At 37.0% G+C, this 17,506-nt stretch overlaps 3 protein-coding genes across 5 annotated transcripts; 2 read left to right on the forward strand and 1 right to left on the reverse strand.

The window, feature by feature from the left end:
* Positions 1–8: 8 nt before the first annotated feature.
* On the reverse strand, positions 9–10,903 carry LOC100177626 (phosphomannomutase 2-like). The gene is made up of 2 exons (XM_004225765.4): positions 10,892–10,903; positions 9–1,253 (listed from the first exon to the last, which is right to left on the reverse strand). Exon 2 carries the CDS (start codon positions 1,208–1,210, stop codon positions 458–460), a length of 753 nt encoding a protein of 250 aa, XP_004225813.1. The 5' UTR covers positions 1,211–1,253; positions 10,892–10,903; the 3' UTR covers positions 9–457.
* On the forward strand, positions 4,767–7,550 carry LOC108951117. 2 transcript variants are annotated; one of them, XM_026833882.1, is made up of 3 exons: positions 4,767–4,844; positions 5,527–5,789; positions 6,299–7,550. In XM_026833882.1, exons 2-3 carry the CDS (start codon positions 5,558–5,560, stop codon positions 7,243–7,245), a joined length of 1,179 nt encoding a protein of 392 aa, XP_026689683.1. In that variant the 5' UTR covers positions 4,767–4,844; positions 5,527–5,557; the 3' UTR covers positions 7,246–7,550. The 2 variants fall into 2 exon arrangements, with proteins under 2 accessions (XP_026689683.1, XP_018673399.1); XM_018817854.2 differs by lacking the exon at positions 4,767–4,844 and having other exon boundaries at positions 5,327–5,789.
* On the forward strand, positions 8,491–16,935 carry LOC108951118 (formin-C-like). Of its 2 annotated transcripts, none has more exons than XM_018817856.2 (15): positions 8,491–9,057; positions 9,661–9,815; positions 9,962–10,588; positions 10,955–11,106; positions 11,453–11,583; positions 11,984–12,171; positions 12,386–12,598; positions 12,870–13,020; positions 13,379–13,473; positions 14,081–14,210; positions 14,413–14,493; positions 14,791–15,016; positions 15,221–15,324; positions 15,630–15,752; positions 16,151–16,935. In XM_018817856.2, the coding sequence occupies exons 1-15, from the start codon at positions 8,578–8,580 to the stop codon at positions 16,595–16,597; spliced, it is 3,303 nt and encodes a 1,100-aa protein (XP_018673401.1). In that variant the 5' UTR covers positions 8,491–8,577; the 3' UTR covers positions 16,598–16,935. The 2 variants fall into 2 exon arrangements, with proteins under 2 accessions (XP_018673401.1, XP_026689678.1); XM_026833877.1 differs by having other exon boundaries at positions 11,045–11,106.
* The last annotated feature ends 571 nt before the right edge of the window (positions 16,936–17,506 follow it).

Here is a 17,506-nt window from a genome sequence, read left to right on the forward strand (position 1 = left end):
GGGGCACCTTTTGCTTGTTACTGCAACACATTTATTAAAAAGTATCAAACGGGATACATCATACATGTGGATAAAATACACATTGATGAAACCAAAATGCCATTCTTTATAAAAAGAATTAAAACCAACGCAATACAAATCTTATTTTAAAAATTTCATATACATTACTTTCATTTTCTATAAAATCATGAATGCTATTATAAAATATGGCAAACAAAAAGGAATAATATAATGCTACCAGGTAAAGCAGCTTTGTGCAGTATTTACACATGGAATATATAAAAGCTAGCACAATGAGTAACTATAATAGTTTTACACTCTGCACTGAATACTTGATTATAACATGTCAGTCATTATACTAGGATAGGTTACTGGTCTATCATTTAGAAGGTGTAATATGGCCATGTATTTTACCTAACTGCACATTTTAGTTTGTTATTGAAACTAAACAAAAAAGTTAAAAGAATAATTCAGACACTTGTTTCTTTGTATCATCGGGTGAAGTGACAGTGTGACCTATTGTTCTTGGATCGGAAAAGATTTCAAAGTCGTTTCCACCTGCCATAGTTTTGTCTCCGAAAAAATGGATTGTTTCGAACCCTTCATTCGCCACATGTCCTAAGCAAAACCTCTTGTCCCAACCATCTGGAAAGACATCGAAACTAATTTGCCCACCTATAGAAAAAGTTAAACCTTTCCCTTCAAACTGCTTTTGCAAAGCAGCAACAAAATCCTTGCGTATGTTGTGGGTTTTGTCAAATTGGAAAAATTCTTCTCGTTCCTTTTGAGAGCAGCTACGACCTACAGGACAAACATTTAACATTCCTTTTCTGAACTCAATAAAAGTTCCTCTTTTAACCGGCAGTTTAATTTTAGCCATGTAGCCGAGGCAATAATTGATAAAATCTTGCAACAATTCATCACCCAGATATGATTGAATTGACTGCTCAGATAGAAATTCTCCCCCCTTGTATGCAACGAGTCCATTTTCAGAAAACACATAATCATAAGAGTTGATTAAATCAGTTTGATTGGATCCAAGCTGTTCAACAATTTTGTTCAAATCTGAACCCCCAACAAGTCCGACCACAACCTTTTCTCTCAGTGCCAACATGAAATCTTTCATATCTTGAGTAACTTTTTGTCGAGGCAGAGTAAGAGTTCCATCTACATCAAACAAACACAAGGTTTTGCTGCATTTTTCTGGCATGGTACAACGATGCTGTTGCAATTTGTATGCTAGATGTAACAATCTAAAAGGTAAAACAGTATTGTCATTAAAACGATACACATATCTCATTAAATTAGTAAATTATATATGAAACATAAACATATATGCCCATGGTATTGATCACGTCAGACGCCTAATGATTCGAATACACATACCCGCTTTAACCCCGATTCGTCGGGGAGAATCGGGCTGACTGTAGTACAACACTGCTATTTATGACAGCGCTTATAAAACTACTATGATAGCGCTTATAAAACTGAAAATCCAACCAACAAAACTCGTCAAACTGGAAACGCAAAAATTGAAATCAAATTTTTGCCACGTCTCGTTCTCTCTTCTTTCATTGTTTACGGTTTTCGCTTCAGTTGTTTTACTATCTGGTGTGTGCCGAAGTGGAACGGTTAAATCATAGAAATCTTATAGTAGGTTGGGGTAAGATGGCCCTTCTTATAAACATGTTTATATACGGACTCTGGGTAAGATGATTTCATTGCTTTTAATCGCCGTATTTGGTGGTAAACGAATTTTATTTGCAGAATAAAATACATCGACACTACCTTAAAAAAAAACGTTAGTATGTATGTACCATGCTGTCCCGATAATTCTTGATACACCCGAATCCCTTGTTACACCGGACTCTTGAGATTATGTTTCTATTTTCTTATTCTAAACCACATTTAACATAATAAATTCATTTCTGCTTAAAATCTAAAATCAAAATTTCAACGTGTGAACGTTATTGTTCCCGAATCGTTTTCAACGAAAGGCTTCAAGACATAAAAGCAAAACAGTTACCCAATGCAATAATTGTAAAATAGAGTTTAAATTGTTGGATAAAGAAGAATGAGCACCATGTTTCAATATGGCGTTACCCGAGTTGTTACCCGAGTTGTTGGATGATTGTATCACAAAAAGTTGTATTTATAGATTACTATGATCCAGTCGTCGCCTGTTTAATTAAAACAAAATAGTGCAAAAATAGGTTTGTGGTGATTCCAACTTTATTCAAGGAAGAAACGTATTATTAGAGTACAATAGGTTTTAAATGCACCGCTTAACAAACAAAATACGTTGCATATGAACGTACAACAAATTGTATGGGAAAGGGGAAGCAGTGACTTCCGTGACCTCATAAAACAATGGTCGCTTGGGCACATGGGAACTTTGTAAGCAAGTTTGGTTGAAGCGGGTATTGTGGACCACTATATAGCTATAATTAGAGAGTGATTTTACTTTGATTTTGTCTTGATTGCAAGACGCCATGACGTATAAGGGAAGTAGAGGGTACAAGACTCAATGTATTTTACAGTATAATCCAAACTGTCTATGTAGTTTAGTATATAGTATACTGTGGGGTAAGATGAGACAACTTTAGCACATAATATCAAAATATCGTAATTGTTTTTAACAACGCTTCATGGAAGTCGTGAGGATAAGGTTTCATAAAATTGTCAGTATATTTGTTTACAACTAAATGAGACGAGTAAATAAAATACATACATGTCCCATCTTACGACAACCTATTATATTTGGCGTGTGTTGTTGACGTGCCTGGGCGTCCTATCGTGCTCGGGCAATGGAATTCCTTTGAAATTCGTGTGCAGCAATTACCGCTAAATGTGTGTTTGACCGAGGTATACCCACAGTGGTGGTGACATCGCGCCTTAAACCTAAGTAACCCCTTCCAGTTTTAAGAAAACGCTAAACTACAGCCCCTCTGCAACGGTAATACGTGATGTAAAACTGTTGAGTTAAAATCGGAAACACGTCATACAAAATGTTGGGTATATGTTATAATGTCGAGACAGGAAATGTCTTATCAAATAATTAATTAGCGTGAGTGATGCAAAGGTATTATCGTGATATTCTTACAGTCAAAAGTTTAAGCCACAATTACAAGTTAAAGAAAACTTAGGCCTTATTTCAAACGTAGCTAAATACAGGTGAAGGAAAAGTTCCATCAGAAAGTGTTTATTTGTGGTTTCTCTGTCGCAATCGGTTGTACTTATTCCAATGAACATCGTTATCAATGTCCTTATAATAACGAGTGTGCTATATAGTGGCCGAGTAACTTTTCATTGAAGGTGAGAAGATAGGATGATTGCCAGGTTCCTTACCGTTCCCTTATCTCGCAACAATAGCGCCTTCTAACTACACGTTTTATATTTGGAGACGTGTTATATTGTATGAAAGTAAACGCAGGTGCTGTTTTGGGTATAGATTGCCAAAGATGTGCTCGTCAATCCAGGAAAATTGATTCGATAAGGGTGGTTTATTACTTATAGAGTGTTTATTTTGGTGAATTCAAATTAGGTTATATCTGTTTGGCCTATAAGCAGAAAAATTGGTTTTACGCAGAAAAAGAGGCGCTTCTTTTATCGCAAACACTGTTGCATAACTTTTATCGTGCGAAGATATATCCACCGGCGACTATATTCTGCGAAACGATATTTATACGTGTAGATAGTTCGTGGTTTACAAACGGGTTTACCTTATGTCTGCATACTACACACATTGAATAAATAATAAGCCTCTTCGGACCGAAACGACGTCGAATTGCAGGCTTGCAGACAATGTAATGTTATATGTACGTAAAAGGTAGAAGAAGTAGAGTCCAAATAAAAGACTGAACAGCGTTAAACAGATACTCAGCTTTTTGTATACTTACAATGCTGATGACTAGGAAATATTAATCGATTCGTTGATACAGATAGATTGTCATGTGTTTACATTGTGGTGGCCTTTGAGAGGCACGGGTTATTTGGCTTATACGGTCGTTAGTTAGTAAGCTGTAATATAAGATATCGTGAAAAGTTGGTTCAACGTAGTTACTTCCACTTACGTTTAGAGCGAGCCATGAATAAGAACGACAATGGGCAATAGGTCTTAGGATTGCAGTTGGACAAAAAACCTATTTCTTGATTACAGAACAGATAACGAACCGATAACGTTTTTAAAGACAGTATAATATTTGTGCAATACAGTTTTAATCAGCAGGCGGTGCATGAAATATTTATTCTTTAATTAAATTGCAAACAGAATTGTTATACTTTATGAATACAAATTTCCTATAATGCCGTATTTTATACTTCTGGTCACAGTCACATTTAACCTTAAAAGTTAAGCCCCGAGGCTATATATTGTAATCCCATGTCTCCAATGCCCAAATATATTATATTTATATATATGTGTGTGTAAGACACCAGAATATTGACATCTAGCTACAGGGAACTATTTGTTTGCTAGCGCGTAGCGTTTTTTTTTTCGCGATAAAATAAAGCAAGTCGTGTTTCCTAAATTAGACCCAAAACACAAGAACACTCTCGTTTCGTTTTAATAAACGTATCGCAGACTCTGTGCTGGCAGTCGCAAACGGTCAGCAAGAGTTAGCGGCATATATGGTGAATGAATCATTAATGTTTGGTAAGCATGCATGAAGTATAAATCATCAGACGAGTGCAAGTGGAGCCGAATCTGTCTTGGTGTAATGATGTCAATTTAAGTGAAAATCGTATGTTGGTTGTTGGACCTGGAGCCGCACCAGCTAGCTGTATGTGTATTAGATTACTAAAACGCGGGGAAGAAGACCAGCGATATTAAAACTGCAAAGCAAGTAAGATTACGATTAAAGTGGTTCGCACCTTTGATCGCCAAGAAGGCTTTGGCATAACGTGTTTCTTATGTAGGGTGTGGGAAAATGGGCCACATTTTCATTCTATTTTCTCGTCCTATTTGGTAGTAAATATAAAAAGTCGCATGAAAAATTGATCTTTGTTTAAAACACGATTAGGATAAGTGAATATTATGTGCTAAAGGTGTCCCACCTTACCCCACAGTATTATATATTTATATACGCAGGTGGAGATTATTTAAATTAATTTATTGCTTTTGTTTATTCCAGTTGTTTTTTATCGTGTTATGTTTTATTAATACATACTTGTTTATATATTTTTTGTTTTATACTTTTCGAGCTGTGTATTAATCATCGCATCTTTTATTTATGTATAGTAGGGTGGGGGGTGATGGCACACCTTTTCATTCTATTTTTCCCCACCCATTGGTAGGAAACAAAGAACATTCAAAGATTTATAAATATCCTCACGACTCCCATAGACCGTTGTTATGGTTTAAAACACGTTCCGGATATTTGGATGCTTTGTGCTAAAGGTTTCACTACTTACCCATTCTACTATTTGTTTGTCATTTTTATTTTACCCATATTTTTTCAGCCAAAGGTTTTAAAAATGTTTTGAAAGTATATTTGATAGGAATCATATACACTCTTATATAACTAGCCATCAGCCGGCAAAATCATCAACAGACACCATGGCAAGTTCAAAAACAACATTGGTTATTTCGAATGTATCAGCAGCGAACTCGACGTTCGGGAATCCAAAAGAGTTCAGTTATACCGACGTAGATTGGATCGTACCCACTATAATTAATGCTTTGCTTATTCTGCTTGCTCTTTGGATTACTTTCTCAGTGACACATTATGGAATAAAGACTGATAAATGGTGTACTACTGCTAAAAGAAAATCACAACAACTAAGCGCAGGTATATATGGATGAATAAATGTAATTTATTTATTACAATTTCTTGTGTGTGGGGACAACTACAGTCGATAAAATACCGATGTTCTGTTCCTTCCTTACCCGCTTACGAGTTACCAGTTACGTAACTTTATGGGTAATTGAATAAATGTAATTTATTTATCCTCGCATGTTGAGGCAAGTTCAATCGTTATAACACGAGTGTTCTGTTGCACAACAACTTGTGCTGCCAGCGAGTTACCACGTATATATTTGTAGCTAATTGTTTATGATCATATTTACCATACATGTGCTATATTTGTTCTCGATCCGCAAATAAAAAACACAACGTGCACGCAAAGATACAACAAATGACGTAAGGTATAATATAAATACATTAATGATCAATCATATGACAACTGAACGCGTTGTCACATCTATGTTCTAAATTTAGATTACACAGAAGATTAAACTAAACTGTGATTTCTGCCTTTACAAATATTGTATTTATATTTTTGGATCTGTATTTTTCAGGTGTGATATACTCGTCGGTCGTTCTGTGTGCTGTTATGACGATTTTACGTTACGTCACAAGTTTTGCGACATTTCATTTGGGAATCGGCGAAGGCAAGGATTACGAGTGTGAGATTATCTCTGATATGTCGTTTGCTATGTACTGCCTTGTTACAGCATGTGTCTACCTTTTTCTATGGCTGAGACAGCGAACATTCTACGCCAACAAAATGTTGAACGTAAGCTATAATCGTTTTCTCCGCTTCGTCAGTGCTTCCAGTTTTCTCGTCATCTTTTTCTCTGGACTTGGTGCGATCGTCGTTACATTGACACCAGTATCTTACCCATCATCTGCGCGTGGTTGTACATACAAACCTAGCTTTAACATAGTGGAAACTATAGGATGGGCTGTGTCTGTTGCGCTACTGGTGCTAAGCCAGTTAGTACTGATCGCGCTATTCGTCTACCCGTTAATGCGACATCGGAAGATGCAGGAGGCATCCGCCTGGAGCGGATCACCAAAAGATCGGAATGAAAACGTGGATGATCAGAATAAAGAACGAAGTATTGTAACAGTAGATGGACAATGCGATGTTACTTCAACCACAGATGCTCCAGTTTCGAGTTCATCCCCTAAAAAAAAGGTTTCTGAAAGACGGGTATCCCGTCACGCCAAGCAGTCCAACCGACCCTATTCACTGAAGCTACAGCGCAAGATAATGCGAATAATGTTGCGGACAATTATATTCAGTGTTCTATCTATCGTATCTGATATATGGTGGCTCGTATTTTCTACTTACATTCTAAACACGAGCGGCCCAAGGCGCTGGTCAACCACGGCCTATGATATCAACGTAATGTTTAACCTTCTGTCTGTAATTTGCTCGTTTCTAGCTTTTCCCATGATGCTTACGTCACCGTTAAGAAATCATTCAAACCAAGAAGTGACATCCGCAGTACCAGAGTAATTGTTGATATCAGAACTTTTATTTTTTGGACACTCGACTTACTCAGTAACGTGGGGTAAGATGGGACACTTTTCATTCTATTTTCGCCTCATTTGGAAGTGAACAAAGAATGTTCAAAGAATTATAAAACCGCAACCCGACGACTCCCATAGAATTGTTTAAAACACGGTCGGTGCTAAAGTTGCCCGTCTTCCCCCACCATACTTTATGCGACATATCTTTAAGAGTGAAACATTAACTGCGTAGTTGTAAATCTAAACATACTTCTGCACTGCCTTGCATTTATTTGTTGCCATGCTGTTTTAAAAGTTTCATGTATATAGTTGATTGGGGTAATATGGCGGATGTTTTTAATCTCTTTTCTAATTATATCTGGTAGTAAGCAAAGGATATTTTTAGAACTATATGTCCTCCCTTACGACTCTAAAAGAGCCTTGGTAATTGTTAAAAACAATATTGGGAAATATGGGACATTATGAGCGATAACGTTATTCATCTTATATTCACACAATTAACGCTAGTTTAATAACTATAAAGTGAATTTATCCCGCTAAATAAAGCTGGAACATATACGTGGTTTACTATAACGGCGTAGAGTGTTTATTGTTTCATTAAATGTTACACCAGAGTTCCATATGTTCCCTACATAGCGACAGGGACGCTAAGATATCAATTACTTATCATTGTTAACTCGCTATAGTTAACAAGGGACTAAAGAATTCAACTGCTAATGAGTAAGGTATCAATGTGAACACACAACAAACTGGGACTCCAGAAGAACTATTACAGTATAGTTGTCTATAACGTTTGTTTCAATGCAATCATGGTACAGAATTATGTAACGCATTTTGGACGTTTATCTGGTTTTCTTAGGTTTTGTAGTAAGCAAGCGCGCCGACTTCATGCCCGTCGCAGTTGCGGCGCTTTAATTCTTTCCGTTCGCGTGTAAATAGAGAAAAGGCAGTTGAAGATGGTTGGTTGGATTGTGAACAATTGGCTACTTTTGAACGACGCTTCAGATGTTTGAGCTTTCAAGTAGAGAGCTATCGACATTTTAGATGTTTGTTTAGCTTATGAAACGTATGGGAGTTTCTTACTTTAGATTGTGTATTCATAAATGAAGTAGCAAGGGCGAGAAACAGTTGGGGTATAGGTTTATAAACCGGTTATCGTTTAGTTGCATATGATATGTTATTACGTGATGAAATCGGTAATAATTTAGTAAGCAGTTATATATATCCCATATCGTTGTTTTATTTATTGTTAATTAATAGGTTCTACCAATGCTAAAGTAAAGCGAGGTGAAAATGTAAAGTCACGTTTATAGAGAAAATGTCGAGTCCCACTAAAAGCAAAGCTGAACTAAAGGATAAAGGGAGTCCTCACTTTCCTAAAGAATCGACGGATGATTCGTTGATTATTTCCCCACATGCAGATATTTTGTCTGATGGGGAAGCAAGGGATGTTTTCAAAGGGAAGGTTTTAATCGACCGCTTATTGGTCTATTATGGAAAATTTGAAGGATCCCGCCATAGAGCAGCGAGGTACGCTCAAAAACTGCTCGACTTGGGACATATTGAAAGTTTGACAAACGGGAGGCAGTTCGAAGATTCGGTTCATGTTTATCGATGGACTGATGTGGCAAGAGTTGTGAATCAAGCAAAGAATAAGTCGATGGTGGAAGGCGTACAACATCAGGCACCAAAAGTTCCCCAACGTCGTCGCATGAAAGATGCCGGTGGAGCAGATGGCGGTAAAGCGGTTTTGAAAATCTGTATCGAAACTGAAAATTGTCAAGGAGCAGAAATTCAGGTGAACTTATATGTTTATATAACACTCGTATATAGTGGGTGGGGGAGATTAGACACCTATTTATTCAGTTTTCTTGTCACATTTGGTAGTAAAAAAAGAAAATTTAAAGAAACCGTATACTCACGACTCACATACCATTGTTAATCGTTTAAAACACGATCAGGATATTTGGATATTATGTGCTTAAAATGTCCAATCCTACCCAACCCTACTGTATTTGTTATAACTTTAATATTATATCTCCGAACAGTTTGTTTTTGTATAACACTTATAGTGTAAATTAAACGAGGCTCTTCTGGGTTGTTGGTATGAAATACCAGGTATATAGTAAGGTGAGGTACATTAATTGTGCGTATAGCTTACAATCAAAACTCAATTTTGTGCTTGTCGTTTTTTTCTGATACTTAAGTATAAGTGCATATGACGTCAAATCGTCAATTAACGTATTGTAAATAGCTAATAGAGTTGGGACGTTACTCGGATTGAAGGTTTGCGCATTAGTTATCGGTAAGCAAATCTGGTATAAGTGCGTCACGATTCGGGGGTGCGTGCGGATGTCTTGTAAAACACCAAAACTGTCCGCATAACAAAATCTAATTTTAGGCAAGAATCAGAGCTTCGCCTCGTAACGAGTCAAACTACATGACGGATGTGTTGACGTCAACCAAAACATTAACAGCCGCCACCGAGGATTCGTTTTTTGGCGGGAAAGTGATGAAAAGTCTTAGCTACGTGACGGAAAACGAGGAACGACAAAGGTAAAGAGACGCTTTCGTGTGTTTGCGTCAAAACCCGGTTGTAAAACGACATTTAAGTATAAATTATTTACAAGAGTGCTGTTTTATTGTTGTCGGATTAAAAATGTATCAGTCTGGATAAACGTGTTGAAATATCTGTTTTTTAGGTCTTGTCTGAAGACACCTGTTATAACAGAAGTAACAACAGAAGAAATTAAGACGCCATCAAGTAAAAGTAAAAATGAAAACAAACACGAAGAACAAACACACTGCATGGAAAGTCCTCGAAAACGCGTTGCGGCCGCGAAGAAAACGTCACCAAAATATGACGACAGTAATTACGTGGATCACAAGAATTTAAAGGGAGTCCACTTAGGTTCTACTAAGCAGAGTTTAAGCTATTCCAAGGAGAGTCAGGTAAATAGTTCCACAACGAAGAGTGGGAGCGTTGGCCCTCAGCGGTTCAAGAACGCCACTAATCCAACTGCTGTGGCGCATTCACCTGGACCAGGTGTGGCGAACGAAGTACCTCCAGTAGCAAAAGGGAGGTCTAATATTGAGAAGAATAAGATTTGTGACGAACAATTAACCCAAGACTCTTCACAAAAATCGCAAGTGCGAACCACGCCCCATGTCCCGCGGCCGAATATGAACAACCCAACCAACAATGCTAAACACTTCGATGTAAAAGAAGCTGACTCATCACCGTCCAATACAACAGCAACACAAACCTCCGAGAAAAGCATCCTTAATGCGTCTATGTTGTACAATGGGACGCCAGAAAATTCAAACGGGTAAGTTAAAAAAGATTTTATAACACAATACTATAATAGTCAGATAACAACATTACAAAACATAAATTTTATTTATTTCCACGAAAACAGCAGCGGAGATCAAATTTTATTAAAACACTAACGAGAAGGGAATTCACAACAAAACGAGTCGTTAAAATATAAACTAAGGATAAACAAAGAGGACCGAATTGTAGAGCCGAATATTTACGCGTGTGAAAGAGCGTTGTTAATTTTCAAAACACGATTCGGATATATTTTAGATATTATGTGCTAACGGTACCCATCTTACTCCACACTACCCACCATATTCAAATGTATGTTGCCGTCTTGTATATTCGTTGAAATGCAAGGTCAATATTTTTAAAGTAAAACCTCACCGGGCAATGAACCAATGCAAAGATTTGAGAAGCAATTGGACTCGGCCTCCTACAATAACGACTCATTTATCGAACACAGATCTGCTGAAAGAACAAAGAAACGGACTCGATTTATCGACGATAGAGTATATATTCTTGAAGGTATATATTATTCTATACAATATTTAATGTAACAGTTTTTCTTTTGATAATAAATCGTGAATCGTGGCAAGCAGTTTAGTTTTGCCGGCAAGTGAAAAAGGGGTTACCACACCCATAGAATACGTATTCCGCTTAATGCCAATTGCTTTACCTTAGTGGTGGCTAATGGTTTGTCTAAATTGTCAGTGATACATAAAAATAGAAATATTTTTACAAAGTTACATGCAACTCATAAGGGAACACGAGGTATGTGAAACAGAACATCCGGGTGATAAGTCATAACATTTTCTCGCTACGCGAGAATAAATAAGTTACATTCATTTTTTATCCATTTATAATTCTATAGAAACATCGTTGGTAAACGGGCACGATCACCGCAACCTGACCGACCTAACCCAGGAAAGCACTGGCGTTTCACTTTTTTCATCGAATTCACTCATCAACGACGATAAGTTATACGAGAATGATTACATCCCGGTAAGCTGAATATTTTAAGAATCAAAGTTTCGTGATTCTAATATAGTGCACCACCGTGCTGGCACAAAGCGCGCCTGATTAATTCTTTAGTCCAGAAGGTATGGGTTCGAGGCTCGAAGCTGCTACCATTGTAGACCTATGTTATTTTTAGAAAAGGCACCTAAGATAGTGGTTACTTTTGAGTTGTTTAAATTGTCAGCATCATTAAAATGGTTAAAAAGTTACGTATGCGATAACTCCATAGCGTGCTCGAGCTCTACGATACAGAACAGCATCATCTGTATTATATGTCTTGCCACGCAAGAATAACTAAGTTACATATACGAGCTAACTTGTAAACGGACACGATGTGTATAAAACATAAAGATAAATCTTATTTACATTCCATGCTTTCACCCAGTTAAGCCCCCCACCCCCTTCACCCATGCCCCCTATGTCCCCCCTACCCACCAAGTTTGACGAAGGCTCGAACATGAAATCGTTGTTCTGGAATAAGATCACTTGCCAGGAAAACCACGAAGTGAAAACTAAATTGTTCTGGAAAGAAGTCGAGGGAGATATTATGTTCGATGAAGACGAATTTGAAAAGTAGGAAAGATTAATAGAAATTTCGGGAAAATACCCTGTATCTGTTAAAAGCATGTTTGTTATTTTTTAACTTTATTTCTTGTCAAATTATGTTATTTTAGAGATCTAACCAATTTATCACTTTTTTATTCTTGTTTGTTTAAAATAAAACGCCAACCTATAGGTATAGGAACAATTAGTTTACGTATCTTTATGACGATTCATTTCCCACAAGGTTGTTCCAAAAGCCGCTGCCTTCGCCTCAGCACTCCAGCAGATCGAAAGGAGGCGACACTTCGAGATCCGATGATAAAAACCGAACATTGAAAGTTCTTGCCATGGAACGATCACGCCAGGTTGGCATCAGAGCGAACTCTGTGCGACTTCCAATCGAAGAGATTCATGACGCAATTGTGACGATGGACGACACTAAGCTGGATGCCGATGCGTGAGTTAAAATAGATATGTAGCGACGAATGAATGAGTGCTACCACGCATATGTAACTTTGTGGAAGATTATTTTTGGCGGATTTTTTCTTTTATTTTATTGTATGGCCAACAACTTGGATTTATTGCTTTTTTGCATCAAAGTTTTCTCTCCTACTGATAACACATCAGCAACGGCTAGTTTACGAAACTTACGCCTGGGTTACAGGCTATATTTTTTCAAGTTGAACTTTATAACTCACTCTTTAATGCTTATTCCTATATTCCCACAGACTCCAAGCCTTATACGACGTAAGACCTTCACCAGAAGAATTAGACGACATTGCTGATGCTTTGAAAAGACGACCCAACGCCATCTTAGATAAACCCGAACAGTTCGTAATGATGTTGGCTATGATTCCTAGCTTAAATGAAAGGCTGCAGGTAACCTAAATATATTTTGTATTCAATTGCCAGGCTGATCTGAAATACGCTTTCGTCATCTTATTTCCAATTTCGCCTTGCGTTAGAATTTCTCTGACAAGTTGTGGGTTCTCATTACGAAAAATTGTAATAGCGTAGTAGGGAGGGGGAAGATGAGACACTTTTAACACCTAATATCCAACAAATATCCTGGTCGCGTTTAAAACAAATAAGAGCAGTCTTGAAAATCGCGAGAGTCAGGTTTTATAATTTTTCAATGTTTTTTGGAGAAATAATTTTTATAATTTTTTAAACGTTTTTATAATTTTTCAATTTGTTTACCTTATTACATGAAGTACTTGATGCTTTCGTTCTCCAGTGCTGGATATTTGCCAAGAGATTCCCCGATCGTATGGTCGACGTCCACGAGCAGCTGACAGCTTGGCATGATGCGTGTTCACAAATCATGCAAAGGTGAATATTAATGTTACCGGTGTTTGGAAAGTAAGGGGATAAAAAAGAGATATACTATATTATAAAGTGTTTTTCTTGCATGGCTTTTAGGGGTTGTAGAAAAATTAATTTGCCGTCTTGTATTATATTTGGGCATTGGTTCGTATAAAGTCGAAAATGTTGCGAAACTGCTTACTTTTATGCATATAGCACTGCTGTGGAGTAAGATAAATACCTTTGGTATATATAGGAGGATGGGGGAAGGTGGGACACTTTCGGCGCATAATATCCGAATATCCTGATTGTGTTTTAAATAGTTAACAACGGTCTATGGGAGTCTTGAGCATATAGTTTTATAATTCTTTAAAAGTTCCTTGTTTACTACCACATTGGACTAGAAAATAGGGTTAAAATTTGTCCCAACTTCCCCCACCCTACTATAATAATATCCCATATTTCCCAATCGCAATTTTAACAACACTCTTTTAGAGTCGTGCAGTCATATAATTCTGTAAATATTTTTTGTTACTACCATATCAAATGGACCAGTCTACTATATAGTTTTATTTGCTTGTATTTTAAACAGTTACCGAGGTATAGTTTAATCAGCATAATTGATCTTCTACAGCGACACCTTAAAAAAGACGTTTGAAATAATATTAATGTTGGGAAACAAAATGAACCGAGGAACGCAAAGAGGAAACGCTGATGGTTACCATCTTGAAATACTTCCGAAGCTAAAGGACGTCAAGTCACAGGTGTGCATTACGACTTATTATATACTGGGTGTTGCATGTTCGTGAGATGATGGTTATCACAGATGTCTCCAACCCAGAGGTTATTAGTTCTAGGCTCTTCGCTGCTACCATTTTGGGGGGAAGGGGTGCGCAAGGCACTTAACGACAATTGCTGTAACCCAATGGTCCTTAATTTTATTTATGAGCAACTTTTTTTTTACAGGATGGTGGAATGACATTGCTACAATACGTTGTGAAAATTACAAGGGAACAATTGAAACTGGAGGGCAAACTAGAAGATTCGGTAATAATAATATAATAATAACTGGCAGACAAATAAACGAGCTGTTTATGTTTGAAGCATAATAAAGTAGAATAACACTTCCAGCATGTTATAGTAGGGTGGGGAAGATGGGACACTTTTAGCACATAATATCCAAATACCCTCACCGTGTTTTAAACAATTAACAACGGTCTTTGGGGGTCGTGAGGATACGATTTTGTATTTATTTGAATTTTTTTGTTTGCTATCAAATGGGGAAAATAGAAAGAACAGGTGTCTTTCCCCCAGCCCACTATATATAAATGTGTTTTTTATAAGGTTCTTCTTACCCCTCGATGTGAGGATCCCATTGGTATCCCTGATCAGATGACGCTCACAAGAGCTACTACGTCATCGCTCCCAGATCTGGCTGATATTTTAGAAGAAACCGCCGTCACGTTGGAGGAATGCAAGAACCGCCTTCTGCCATCGATCGAGAAAGAAAGCACAACCGAAGAAGAACTTTCTGTGTTTAAAGATAAACTGGAAGCATTTTTAGAACAAGGTGAACATTTCGTAAACTTTCATAGCGTGTTTATGGTTGTTGTTTTTGCTGTTAAATAAATTCTCTCTTTTTTTGCCCATTGTTTTGATCTCGGTATTTAAGATTTAAAACAGCGGAGTTCAGGTATTAAATAAAATTGATTTCGTTGTAGAAGGTCTTATTAACTTATTATTTATTAAAATATCTTAACATATATTTTCACAGCTACTGAGAAAATGCGAGAACAAGCAAAGTTTTACCAAGCAACTGTGACTGTTGCCGAAAAATTCCATAAATATTTCGTGCCCGTATCTGCAACACAGGAAATGGTAATGTGTAGTCTGGAAGTTAGGTATTTAACAACTGATAAGAATAAGTGTAACCTACTTACCCTCGCGTGGCGGGGAAGCAACAATTGTTATAATACTGTTTTCATACACCTCATGTCTTCTTGCAAGTTACTACGTGTGTAACTTATTTATCCTTATATGCCGGGCGACGATAGTCGTTTTAACACAGATGTTCTGTTTCATACACAAACACATTATCTGTAACCTCCGGGCTAGAGGCAGACATGCTTATCATCGTATCACCATAGTTATCAAATTAAAGAAAGTTTTTATATCTATTGTAGGAATCATGCGCAGTTATGCTTAAATCCATCCACGAATTTTGTGAAGATTATCGCAGTGTGTGGATGTATGAGGAACGTATAAGAGCGAAGGAGGAATTTTACCGCGTTGAACGGGGAAGGAGGGTAAGTGAAGTTGGATGTTTTATCTAAAATAAAGTGTTGCGGAGAAAGATTGGATACATTTAACACATAATATCCAAATATGCTGATCGTGTTTTAAACAATTAACAACGGTCTATGGGAGTCGTGAGGATACGGTTTTATATTTCTGAATGTTCTTTGTTTACCACCAAATGTGCCTAGAAAATAGAATGAAAAGGTGTCCCATGTTCTAGACCCTACTATAAAATACTCTGGGCATGTAATGATATGTTTGCAACACTTCACGAGAAAACAGTCTACTTTTCTTGGGAGGGGTCTTACTATGAGCCCCGTTAGGGACTTGGACCAGAGTTGGTTTTTCATCACATGAAGCATCACGAAGCGAGGGAATATTAAGTTTTAATTTTATATTTTTGCAGGAGAGAAAGTCCGCTATCGTCATCAGAAGCACTCCATCCGCTCTTAAGGAAAAGTTTATGGAGAGGAGGAAGAAGGATCGGGGGTCTGAGAAAGAAGCTGAACTTTTACGTACGAATAAACCAAAGAAAGTGGTTTCGATCTCCATCCCTGGGGAAGAAGAGCCTTCGTCCGAAGTCCGGAGTTCGCCGTCTCGTTCCTCTGAAAAGACAAATGGAGTCATCCCGAAGAGGGTGTATAAGTTTGAAGATAGAGGGGAATGTGGGACGCCAGGGATAAGTAGAGAAGTTTCATTCACGAAAGCGAACGAAAACTCGACGAAAATTGAGCGTCGAATGCAGGAATTGAATTCAAAGAGACAACCAATAAAGACGGATACGTCATCGTCCATACTGAAACAAAACATGATTGAAAAACGACAGAAATTGCTCAAGGCTAAGACATGTTAATAATTAAGCTGGTCGCTTGTTTCACAAATTATTCCAACCGCACATGGCTTTACTTTTTTATTAAAATAGTTAAAGTTTCAATTTCCTATTAAGTATAGGGTGGGGGTAAAAAGTAACCTTTCTCAAAGAATTATAAAATCGCATTCTTACGACTCCCAGAGACCGTTGTAAATTGTTTGAAACACCATCAGGATATTCGGATGTTTTGTGCTATATAAGTGTCCTGTCTTCTCCCACCCTACTATACATTCCTTAGATTTTAACAATATTGACTATATTACGTAGACCGTAGTGCCAAATGGGATGAATTGTAAATACGATATACACAACACACAGCATTCTTGTTTTTTTTATTATGATGAAATTTTGTTAACTATAAGATCTCTGTGTAGGTACCAGCAGGTCATAAAAAGATCTTGGCGAGCGTAAAAAATTGAAAACATGTACAAATTTAAAAAAAAAAAAAATGGAAAAAATGGATAAAAATGTGGAAAAAACTTGCTACAAAACATAAACGAAATAAAAAAAAAAAAACATGAACAAAATATGAAATATGATAAAAAGTTACCAATAAAATAACAAAACATGAAAAAAAGAAGAAAAATAAACATGAACAGCACATGGACAAAACCTGGGTTAGAAAAACTGAACATAGCATGGATTAAACCTCAATCTACTCACCAAAGTATAATCTGTGTAATTAACACACCAAAATTAATGCGCTTTGCTAGTTTCTTTGCCTGGTAAACTTTTGATATATATATTCGTCAAATGGTATTTTTTACTGATTTTATCCTCACTTTAGGACATATTCGCCCCTGCGCATTTGTTCTATGTACATATATCTTACTTTTTCTGTCCTTAAATGTGTCATCTCACTTGCTTCGACAAGACTAATCCAAGAAAAAA

The sequence above is a fragment of the Ciona intestinalis genome, chromosome 3 (assembly GCF_000224145.3).
Source record: "Ciona intestinalis chromosome 3, KH, whole genome shotgun sequence".
Taxonomy (NCBI): Eukaryota; Metazoa; Chordata; class Ascidiacea; order Phlebobranchia; family Cionidae; genus Ciona; species Ciona intestinalis.